The sequence below is a fragment of the Lynx canadensis genome, chromosome A2, assembly GCF_007474595.2.
Source record: "Lynx canadensis isolate LIC74 chromosome A2, mLynCan4.pri.v2, whole genome shotgun sequence".
In the NCBI taxonomy this organism is placed as follows: domain Eukaryota; kingdom Metazoa; phylum Chordata; class Mammalia; order Carnivora; family Felidae; genus Lynx; species Lynx canadensis.
Genome location: NC_044304.2, coordinates 97,217,487 through 97,229,379, shown reverse-complemented (window position 1 = coordinate 97,229,379; position 11,893 = coordinate 97,217,487). Strand labels below are relative to the sequence as shown.

The window sequence follows — 11,893 nt, the reverse complement described above, 5'->3', positions numbered from 1 at the left end:
AAAAAAGTATTTTGGCATTAAAGATAATAAATGTGTTCTGCATTGGTCAGGTGTCCTTGCTCTTTGCCAGTGCATTAGCTGTATTGATTTTAGAATTTTAAATGACCCTTTTTACCAGACTTGATTAATGTCTCGTCCCCCAGTCTTGGCTACCTGCTCCTTCCTTCTCTCATATGCAATCTTCTTCCTTCTCAGACTGGCACAGTTAGAGGTGGCTGACCTTCATAGGACCAAGGGTCAGGAAATGTTGTGAGGAGGGTCCCTTGGGCCTGGTGATTAGTCTCTAAAGAGAGGGCTAGTGTGCCAGGGTCAAGCCTTCGGTACTTTGCCCAGGCCCCGGGAACACTCACAGTGGACCTCCTGCTTGGTAAGTACCAGACTGTTCTAATACGTGGCTTCCAGAGAAGAAGCCTCTGGCCAGACACAGAGCGTTTGAAAGTGAAATTAGATCTCTGGCAAAAGCTGACCAGCTAAACCCAAATGTCACTATTACTGCATGAAGCTAAGGTTAATTTTCTGGGATTCCCTCTCATTAATTAATAGTGTCCTCCGCTATCCTCACAGGACACTTGGTTTAAAATTGTGTTCACACATTTTTTTATTCTCTCTCTGCAACTAAACTGCGAAATCCCTGAGGATGCCGCTGCTTGGTATGTATGGCCTCATGTACCCCTTTCTGATGCCCCCCAGTGTGGCTGGGTCACTGTGAGTGATGACTCTTAGGTTAGGGTTTTCTTCTCTTTCAGAAGATGAATGGGTGGGAGGTGGACCACTGTTTCCCCGGAGATGGCTACTTCTCAGCCAGGATTATTTTCGCTTGTTGGCTGCTTATTTCTTTTCATAGTATTTTAAGGCTAAATTTGTTGTAAATGATAAAGGTGATATAGCTATATCATAGCAAATCTGGAAAATTCAGGCATAAAAGTCATTCCTATCATTACTCCATGAATGCGCCTACTCCTAGCATTTTTACACGCATGTTTGATATATTTCTAATGACAGTGTACTTGAAAATGATATTTTAAAGATTGTAATATTCCGTTCTAAGCATTTTTTGTTGTTTAACTACCCTCATAAATGTTATTGGGTTATCAACACTTATTTCACTGTTTTCCCATTGCTTTCTATTAGATATACCATTATTCATTCCTCCTTAGTATTTATTGGCTATACCATCATTTATTTCCTCATTATTATTTTATCAGATATACCCTTATTTATTGAACTATTTTTCTGTAGTCCCAACTGATGGCTAAATGATTATTAGTGACTCTTGGCTTAAGAAATCTGCCTATTTGGATTCAGTTTGACAAAGAGCATTATTATTATTATCTAACGTAGTGTTTGGCTCATAGCTGGTACTCAGGAAATGGCTTCTTCCTTCTTCGCTTTCACCCTTTACGCTAACTTTTTTGGATTGTGACCTGAGGGCAAGGCATGTTGAAGGAATCCAGAGATGTCTAACTGGTTATCATGTAAGCTTGCCCTGGCCATTTTAATTACTAATTTGTAAGGAGTACTCATATTCTGATATACAGGGGTTTGGTTTTCTTTGTATCATTTGGTCAGCTATATTGGTTCATTCTTGCCGGATACAAAATGTTAGAGCCACAAAGCGTTGTGGAAATCACTGGGTACAGTGGCTTCCTGATGGATGTACCTCAGAATTTTGCAGGGTTCTTAGGAATACTGATTCCCTACTAAATCTTAATTTGGTGGCTGAGGACTGGGAATCTGCATTCTAATAAGCATCCTGTGTTGAGATTCAGGTGGCGGGAAGGACCATAATTGGAAGTTACCGTTTGGGTAATAGACTATGCTAACTTTTTAGACTTGATGTTAGATTTTCATCATGTTCAGTCTTTTGCTTTTAAAACTAATTGAATCTTGAGATGACTTATTTCAGGAGGCAAATATTACAATCCCAATTATGTTCTGCAACAGGAAATAAGCTCTAAATGAATCTTAACATTTTACTTGACACATCACTCTGTTTAAGTGTATTAAAGATGTCATTGAAAGGTGCAGGGGAGGAAAATGAACTTGATTTGGCAGGTAGGTGTTCATGGTACTATTATCCACAACTGTCTGTGCTGATTGACAGCACACACATTACCTCCTCACACGCATTGTACTCAGTTGCATCAGATTTAAGTGTATGGCATTTTTACTGAATATTTGAAACTGTTTTAGTTAATAGTATTAATTGTGCATAGACCAACTTTCAGCCACTGCTTCAAAGTACTTAATAGACAATAAACCAGAAGGTTCTGTGGATCTCTGCTTAGAGTAAACTTAGGTCTACAATACCATTTGTTTAAGTATTATGTATTTTGAGCAGGGCAAGTGTTTATAGTTCAGAGAAGGAATCTTCCCCATATTAGATATGGAAGTTGAGGGGCAGAAAGGTGAAACGCTCAAGGTCCCTTGACCGCAAGAAGCAGAGTCAAAATTGGGGCTCAGATCTCCTGGGTCCTTGTTCTCTGCTCTTTCTATTATACCACACTGCCCTTTTTGCATAGTTTCTATCTAATGAGAAACAGTCTAACGGCTGGTAGAGATGCTATAATCCATATTTATATTGCAAAGAGCATCGAAGCAAGGAATTCTACTCAGCATTTTCTTTTGGAAAACCAAACATGCTTTATTTCATTTTTTTCACAATTTATTTAAACATCTCACATATACAAAATAGGTACAATTTAATCTTTCTGCTTGTCCGAGAAACAAGGCTTCTTTTTGGTACCATGGGAGAGGATGAAAATGAGACTGGCAAAGAACAAATGCTGAATTTAAAGAAGAGGACGAGGTTGGGCAAGCAATCTGCATACTTTTATTTGGGAAGAAGATGTAAAATACTGATGCTAAATCAAATGAAGAAAGAACACACACCGCAACCCATTACAGAGGAGTCTTTCTTCTTAGAGTCCTCTAGCACCATCAACAGTCTTCAAGTATCTGAAATACTGGTAGCACCTTTGTATTTGGAACAAAACAAAACAAGTACCTCAGCTCATCTCCGTCTAGGTCAGCACCTAATGGTGTGGATCACACTCATAGGAAAGTGTTTTGAGGTAGTTTTAAACCTTTGGAAGTCTGGGTTTTAAACTTCCCTCTGTGGAAGATATTCAAAAGCCACAAGTGGTGCAAATTGTTCATGGTTTTTATTTTATTTTTCAATTTTTATTTTGGTTTTCTTACAAAGGTTGACATTTTCCACAACAGGTGTAAGAGTGTTGAAAAAAGTTCCAAATCTTTGGGGGGAAGGGAGGGAATGAATGAAATCGTATTGCACTATGCTCTGATCAATCCTTCTCCTTCTCTTTTGCCCACAATTTAAGCAAATAGATGTGCAGGGGAAATGAAATGGAAGGACTCAGCTCTCAGTTAAAAAAGAAGAAAAAGAAATGGCAAAGAGAGAAAGTTTTTTTCGGACTTCTTTTGTTTTCTTTTTAATTTAGGTTGAGTTCATTTATTTGAAACAGACTGGGCCAACGTCCACCCTGATTTCTTGGTCAGCACCACCGATGTCCAAAGGTGCAATATCAAGGATAGGCAGGCGGGATGGCTTATTTGTTTTGTATTCAATGATTGTCTTTTTCCATTCATTTGTCTTTTTCTGTTTAAAAGAGGAAAAAAAAGTACATATATGAAAAGCAGCACTATTTCTACATCTAGTATCGTCAGAACCTTAGATATTTAAGAACCACTTTTGGGCTTGTTCATTCCGAAGAAGTTTTCCCAAGGTCAACATGTTCTCTTTGCAACAGAAATATCAGGGGTGTCTTTAGGGAGAGCAGTTTCTTACCAGTCTAATTTTTTTTTTTTAATTTTTTTTTCAACGTTTATTTATTTTTGGGACAGAGAGAGACAGAGCATGAACGGGGGAGGGGCAGAGAGAGAGGGAGACACAGAATCGGAAACAGGCTCCAGGCTCTGAGCCATCAGCCCAGAGCCTGACGCGGGGCTCGAACTCACGGACCGCGAGATCGTGACCTGGCTGAAGTCGGACGCTTAACCGACTGCGCCACCCAGGCGCCCCTCCAGTCTAATTTTTTAAAAGAAAATTTCAATACGTATTCCACGTGGCTTACTGCTACATTATCGTTTTTGGGGTGTGCGTGTGTGGGTAAGGGAGAGCCAGGTGGGTATGCAGGCTGCTGCAAGTAAATTTTAATTTTTCTGCAATGTCTAGCATATTGTAGAGAAAAATCGCATGCACGCCATACTAATAAGTAAAATAAAATACATATAGCCATAAGTGATAGCTTGGGACCTTTTAACCTCAAGTAATTTTAAATTGTGGGCAGACATCATCATTTAACAAACTCATGTTTAAAGAAAAACAGCTAGTGCATGGACACTGTATATATTTTAGCATTGCAGAGAATTTCAGAAGGCAAGGTCTGATAAGAACACTCAGAATTTAATTTAAATAAATACAGTTATGAAAATAGATTTAGTAAGTTAGGTCTCTTATTCATCCGTTTATGGTCTTATTCATTCATTACGGTCTAAGTTAAAACTCCATCTCCCCACCTCCAAAATATACTCCCCAAATAAGGGTATCCCCACATTTCACTATTACTTACAGAGCAGCCGTCTACAAGAACAGTGTAAGTGAACCTGCTGTTGCCCTCGGCAACAAGTTCAACATCGTTGGAGCCTTGCAGAATGACAGCCTTTTTCAGGTTACCAGTCTCCTCATCCATGTATGCAATGCTGTTCTTGCAGTGGTAGGTGATGTTTTGAGAGGCATGGTTGGCCAGCAGGCGCATGAAGGCAAGTTGAGTAGCCATTTCCTTGGTGGTTACTCCTTCAACATTATATTCAAACTACAGAAAATAAGATAGAAATTCTAGTTAAGTGGAGATGGCCTCAGGTACTAAGAGTCAAAAAAAAAAATGTCTGGTATAGGGAGGAAAAATGGACTCAGAGCTGACCTTGGGAAAAAGGTACTTTTCCAGGAAACTCAATTCACTGGTCTTTGAAATATTAGTTACGTAGAAGGGACATAGGAACTACCAGGCTGAGGCAAGATCATCTCAAAAAGGTACCTGTTCTAGATAAGGTATTTTTAATGGGTATGTATCTTCTTTAGAATAAGAGAACAAGGAGACAGAGATTCAGACCTCTTTCTTTTTCTGTAATCCCCACCAGGAGGCATGCAATAAAGTTGGTGGAAAGATTTGATTAAAAATTCAGAAAAGCACATGTTCTGAAAATATACATTCATGGGTACAGGGATGCATATGCTGGCCAGTACTTCCTCACACTAAATGTCATTAGTCAGTTTCTCCAGGGATTATCAGTTGAGCCAAATTTGCAGAATAACTTTGAATTGTGTGGGTACGTTCAATCAATCCATCTTTAATGTACAATCCCAGGTTAGAACTGGAACCCAAGAAAAGAGCAGGTTCTTTTAACAATCCCATTTGGGTAAAGGACTAAAATGCAGATCATTAAAAAGCAAACAATCTTAATAATATTATTTAGTAGGAGAAGGAATGTTTGTAGGATTCCTCACCTGGGTACCACCATTGATAGTTTCTCCTAACCACACGTGCTTCTTGACCTTGGAATTTCTGTACCAGTTCTTGGCTAGGATGTTTTCAGGTTGAGCCCGGATACAGGTTTCGCCAGTAGAGAAATCACAGTATACTTTGATAGCATCCATAGTGCATCCTTGGTTAGGGTCAATCCAGTAGTAACCTTTAAAAAAGACAAGACCCAGCTCATAAAACTTCTTATTGAGTGGACTATAGGTTCTAATAATTACTAGACCAAGATTTTGATTCTTATAAGTAACATTGTCTACCCTACATTTAATAGGAAGAGGATGGCTACTTTCCAGATTAGACAGTTCCTTCTCTCCTCTCCTCCGTGAAACATCAAATCAGAGTATATGAAAAATACACATTAAGAGAAGCCTGAAACTGGATGCTGGTGAAGAAGAAAATGCTTCTAATTAGGCATGATTCTATATAATGCAATTTTTACCCAAAACCTTTTCATTCTAAATGTCAGTGGGAACTGACTTTGCAAAGCCCAGCTTGTGAGAAGGGCCATTCTGGCTTGGATATCTTGACCTACCACTGCTCCACTCAGGGTGGCTAAGTCTCAAGTCACGGCATGTGCGAGCTGGGTTCTTCCTAGAGCCTTCAGGAGTAAGAAGGGTCTCAATCTGGTTGTTGAGAGATTTCAGAGTAGCATCAACTTCATAATCCTTGGGTCTGAGAGAAGGTGGTGAGCGAGGCTGGTCAGCCCTGTAGAAGTCCCCTTCGTAACCAAAATCATAACCACCACCACTTGGGCCAGGAGGTCCAGGAGGGCCAGGGGGACCAGGGGGGCCCTGCAAAGGTGAACGTGAGAAAAAGGAGGTTTTGTATTTGGTCACAGTGAGAGACATCAGTGACAGCAGATTTTCAGTCGAGCATCACACACAAGCATGTTCTAATAAGTAAAAAAGAACTAAGTCCATGTAAATAAACAACTTGATCTCAGACATACTTGCAGGGATGGACCTAAACAACGTTATCACATACAGATAATTTTTACACGTTTTAGAACTAACATGTGGCAGTGGGGGACAACTTTAATGTGTTGTCGTAACCATCTTGGTTTAGTCTGAAGAAGATATTCCTTAGGTCTGTGATGCTCTTTATTATTTCCCAAAACGATACTTACAGCAGGACCTTGGCTACCCTGAGAGCCACGAACGCCAGCAGGTCCGACTGAACCAGGATGTCCAGTGCGACCGTCTTTGCCCATAGGGCCAGAAGGACCAGCAGGGCCCTAGGGAAGAAGGACGCTGGGTCTGAGTGAGTCAGTAAAAACCCCACAAGGAAGCAGAGGCCTGGGCTCAGTGCCTGGCATAAACTCCATTTCAGAGATAAATGTCTCTTAGATTGACTTACCCTAGGACCAGCAGGACCCACAGAGCCAGGAGCACCTTGATCGCCATGTTGGCCCTTTAAAGAGAGAACAGGAAAATCACACTTTCAGAACACGTGTCGACAAATAGGTTTTTTTAAATTGAATGGAAAACTTTAGTTTCAATGGACTCTGGATTGAGAAAATTGAAAATGTAAAATGGGGCTCTTTTCTCCCATTATGTCTATTATATTCAATTATATTTTTTTCTACAAGCTATTTCAGCAGTGCAATATTAGTCATTCCTCTAATTATATTTATTTTAAGTGGGGTTGAAGGACATTGTTGCCAAGAGATTTTAATATATGTATATTTCAATTTCCCTTAACCCTCACCTTTTTGTGTTGGGATGAAATGGCATTAATCTCTGCGAGATGGAGTGAGCCAGAGAATGGGAAATGAATATGATGTAGGACATTTTAGAACAATGGCAGTGAAAATTTGAGGAAGATCTTTTAAGATCTGTATACATGCATGATGTCCACATTTTACTTACAGCAAGACCAGGAAGACCTTGCAGTCCATTGTGTCCCTTTAAGCCAGGAAGACCCCTAGGCCCCTTGTCACCAGGCTCTCCTTTATCACCTCGAATACCTTGTGGGCCCTGTATAGAAAAAAGAAGGGCGGATAGGACATTTACTTCTTTAGAAAATGAGACTCCCGTGCCCACAAATATTGCTTAATCTGTTTACAAAGCAACTCAGGATGTGCAAAGGTTTAAAAGCCATGGGGGTGTTATCTATTCCCTTAATCTGCTTTAGTTGAGCTTCCTGTGAAGTGGCTAGATTTTTGTGATTATTTAAAACAAGCAGAAGGGATTTGAAATAGAAGAGACTTAGAAGCTATTTGTAGCAATTCTCAACATGGACTACATTTTTAAAAAAATATGAAGTCTAGCCTGTATATTATTTATTTCCTTCACAGACAGTCTGGACTGAGGCTCCTTAAATGTTAATTTGTAAAGAAATCATCACCATGTACATACAGTAGGACCTCTTGGACCAACAGCACCAACGGGACCAACAACACCAGCAGGACCCTGTGAGTTGAAAAAGAAAAACATAACTGATCAGCCAAGCCCAAAACTCTCCTCCCCAAGCCCCCACAGTTCCCAAGTGTGGGGAGGTCACAAGGGAAGCCTACAAAGATGGCAGCACAAAGGGACTGGTATTTACAAACTTACAGGTTCACCACGGTTTCCATGTTTTCCAGTGGGACCCACGGGGCCATGAGGACCAGGTGCGCCCACAGCGCCAACTGGACCAATGTTGCCAGGGTAACCGCGTTCTCCCTACCAAAGGCAAAGTGAAGTTTAGCATCAAACTGTCCTGTGTTTTAGTCACTTTTCAACTGGAGAAAGACAGAGAGGTATACTGACCTTGTGTCCAGGTTGACCGTCACGGCCTGGGGGACCATCATTCCCAGGGTTGCCCTGTGAAGACACCACACCAATGAAGGCACTTAGTGAGGCTCTTTAACCCACCAGCCCCTATAGTTCAGCTCCTCCGTCTTCATCACTCCCAGTGCTCACTAGTGAACCCACTTTCAGACTGTTAAAAGACAGGAGCAAGAACTTGCCAACCTAGTTGCTTTTAGAGGTGTTTTGGATAGTTTGGCCAACTTTGAAGCATGCTCTTCAAAGACCCATCCATCCCCCAGTCCAAGTAATTTTTCGTATTTTCAATACCAGGAGTGGTCAGTACATGCTGATTTAATGGAGAAACAGACCATCTTGTTCCAAAACTTGGAACAAGAGGAACTCAGCTCAGGATATGATGTTGCACATAATGAAACACAGATAAGTTTTCTAGCTATGTTTATGTAGTTAGTATGTAGTCTGGTATGACAAACCAAGCGTCATACTCACATCGCGACCAGCTTCACCAGGAGCACCATTGACTCCAGGTGCGCCCACAGCACCAGAGGGACCACGAGCCCCAGGTGGACCAGAGATGCCGAGAGGTCCAGGTTCACCCTAGAGGCAGAGAACACAAAACAACATTCTTCTTATTGGATTGAGAGCAAACCTCACCCTTCCTAAACAACCCCGGTGAGGAGATTCCAGTTTGCAAGGAGAAGGTACAGTGAGACTGAATGGGTCACAAAATGGTAAGAAGTGTCATTAGTGTTATCCTTGCCCTCATCCTACACACTCAGATGGTCAGCTTTATTGAATTTTGGAATGCTGTTCTGTACAGGTGAGCCTAGTTACGTCCGATATCCCAAATGAAATGAATTCATAAAGTTGAGAGAGTTTATGGAGGTGAGCTGAGCCCTAGCTGCTGTCATGTATAGGATTTAATGGAATGATTCAGAACTTCCAGAGCTTCATTCTTCCAACAGGATAAATGATGCCAGCATTTCACACTGCAGAGGAGTAAATGCAATTAGAGCTTATATAGTTCTTAAGCATGTAAAAAGAACAAAAATCATTCTGCATAATATTAAGCTGTATCTTTATAGCGTGTGTCTAAGTAAGGTGGTATTAAAGCTTCTTAGATAAGTGACATGTGATCTGTATAAAGAAAATGCCATGAATAAAAAATCTTAAGTGGAGTTATTCAGTGATCAATCTGTCACATCTGAAGTGGCAGCTTTTAAAATCTTTTATTATGTTAATGAGAATAAGAATGGTGTCAAACACTTACCACAGATCCAGAAACACCTGGTAGACCACGTTCACCTCTAGAGCCTGGGAGACCCAGAATACCAGGAGCACCAAGAAGACCTTGAGGACCAGGGGTTCCAGGGGGTCCCTGAACAAGAGGAAAAATACCATTACTAATAAGCCCCTCAGTGACAATACGGGTTGGCTTGAGGATTGTGAGAATACGCTATCCTTGGTTTAGAAAAAAGCTAGTGACCTTCCATTAGTAGGATGTATCCTTGGATATCTTTTCTCCAGTGATGAGTTTCATGTTGGCAAGTATATTTCTTTGTACCCAGTTCCTCCCTGACACCAATGGAACGACATTAAAGAGTATGTGGTTGTGATTAATGAAGCCATCTGGGGTAGTGAAATAGAGTTTTTATGGAATCTATGCCAAGATGCAGATTTTGACCTCGGCCTCTAACTGAACCAGGTCTAAGAAAGACACATTTCAGAGTAACAACGATACTGAACAATGCATGTTTAAGGAATTGGTAGCTTGCTGAGATTTGATAAATTTACAATAGGATGACCATGGCAATGGGATTCTGTTCAGTTCCCAGTACCAGTAAGGTGCCATTTTGATAAAAGAGTGAGTTCCCTCATTTATTGTCATCCCCATCTCATGCCTTCTGAGCAACTGCTGAAGCTATGACACCTCAGTATCTGTTGGACAGATTTCCTGGCTCAAATTGAGCTCTACTTGAAAGCCTGCAACACTCATCAACAAATATATGCCACTTGAAGATCTGTGTAAGGCTTTATTTTAATTCAACACAAGGTATTAAGAAAGAGAAGCTTGAAATCACTTACAGCAGTTCCAGGCTCTCCAGAGGGACCCTTCTCACCAGCAAAGCCAGGGGGACCAGATGCACCTGTTTCCCCTGTTCGGCCAACTGGACCTTGGTCACCCCGAGGCCCACGAAGTCCTTCTTTACCAGCAGCACCAGGGGGGCCAGGAGGGCCAGTGATACCCTGTGAGCAAATGGCAAGGTTATTTATCCTCAGTTAATCATCACAGACCTGGGAGAGAGCAGCTGAGGTTCCAGATATTAAGATGCAAACAGTGTGAAGCAACAGGATGATACCCTGACCATTTGGGGGACATGTTTAGGGTTTGTAATAGTCTTTCTTATGGAGAGAAGCAGCTCCCATCCTTTCTCCGAAGGTTATGGCAAAATGAATAACTGAAGCAGAGGCTATGGCAAATGTTGGCGAGGAAAAGCAATGCTGTGCTACCAGGATCCTGGCATATTGGAATCAGAACTATGTAGAGTTAGAAGAGTTAGTCGTCAATGAATGGGACTTTGGGTTTTGGAGGACTCTGCTCATTTCTTTTTGAAGAAAGACAATACTGGAATTTTGTTCATAATTGAGGAATCACATATGCTCTCAACTAGGTTTAATTAAATGCCTACAGGGAATGAAGATTTTTCTGTTATGAACCTGTAAAAGGATTCCAAGAAATCAACATCTTTGTGATTTTTTTCCCTGAAACCTTAACCGGAAGACTTAATCCTTGGTAATTAATTAAATTCTCTTGAGTCCTGACAGGAGAGTCTGAATCAGAATTAAATTAGAGGCCAAACCACCTTTAAATTCTGGAACAATTATACCTTAACAACGGAGGCAGAATGTTGGCCATAAAGGGTAATTAGATATAGAAATATCTGATATGTGACTAAAACTGTTCTGTTTTTTTTATTTTTAACGAAGAGACCGTGCCCCTAAAAAGGGACTTGTGTTCACATGAATAAAAGCCTCTTAAGCCGATATTATAAAATATAATTTGTGATGATTTTTCCTTAATGGTTCAGGAAAACTGATTTCAGACCAGGAAAGTAATAGCAAAATATTAGTAGCGTGTTTCTAGAGAGTTTCTTACCAATTTCCTATTAGAGGCAAGGTTGTTTGGCTAAATGACACATTTTGAAGTGATTTACTTACAGAGGGTCCAGGAGGACCAGTCCGTCCAGCAGCACCAGGGAAACCAGTTGCACCCTAAGAACCAAGCACATCAAAATTCCACAATCAATGGCAGCTCTAGGGATGTAAGATGGAAACTTCTCCTCTGACAATTCCTCAATACACATGACCACAGATAGACCAAGGAGTAGGTGGTGGCACCCTCATATAGGGTATTATATAACAAGCCCCCCAAAAAATTAAAAAAAAAAAGAAAAAAGGGGGTGCCTGGGTGGCTCAGTCGGTTAAGCGTCCGACTTCAGCTCAGGTCACGATCTCGCGGCCCGTGAGTTCGAGCCCCGCGTCAGGCTCTGGGCTGATGGCTCAGAGCCTGGAGCCTGTTTC

The 11,893-nt window shown here is 41.0% G+C and overlaps 1 protein-coding gene across 1 annotated transcript in view; it reads right to left on the bottom strand.

The window, feature by feature from the left end:
* Positions 1 to 3,149: 3,149 nt before the first annotated feature.
* Positions 3,150 to 11,893, bottom strand: part of COL1A2 (collagen type I alpha 2 chain) — a 36,217-nt gene continuing 27,473 nt past the window's right edge. The window contains exons 39-52 of the mRNA XM_030307966.1: positions 11,531 to 11,584; positions 10,397 to 10,558; positions 9,582 to 9,689; positions 8,801 to 8,908; positions 8,312 to 8,365; positions 8,117 to 8,224; positions 7,919 to 7,972; positions 7,430 to 7,537; positions 6,918 to 6,971; positions 6,688 to 6,795; positions 6,094 to 6,352; positions 5,528 to 5,712; positions 4,593 to 4,835; positions 3,150 to 3,619 (exon numbers count right to left, since the gene is read on the bottom strand). Coding sequence (XP_030163826.1) covers positions 3,473 to 3,619; positions 4,593 to 4,835; positions 5,528 to 5,712; positions 6,094 to 6,352; positions 6,688 to 6,795; positions 6,918 to 6,971; positions 7,430 to 7,537; positions 7,919 to 7,972; positions 8,117 to 8,224; positions 8,312 to 8,365; positions 8,801 to 8,908; positions 9,582 to 9,689; positions 10,397 to 10,558; positions 11,531 to 11,584 — 1,752 coding nt within the window. The 3' untranslated portion in view covers positions 3,150 to 3,472. The remainder of the gene's footprint in view (positions 3,620 to 4,592; positions 4,836 to 5,527; positions 5,713 to 6,093; positions 6,353 to 6,687; positions 6,796 to 6,917; positions 6,972 to 7,429; positions 7,538 to 7,918; positions 7,973 to 8,116; positions 8,225 to 8,311; positions 8,366 to 8,800; positions 8,909 to 9,581; positions 9,690 to 10,396; positions 10,559 to 11,530; positions 11,585 to 11,893) is intronic.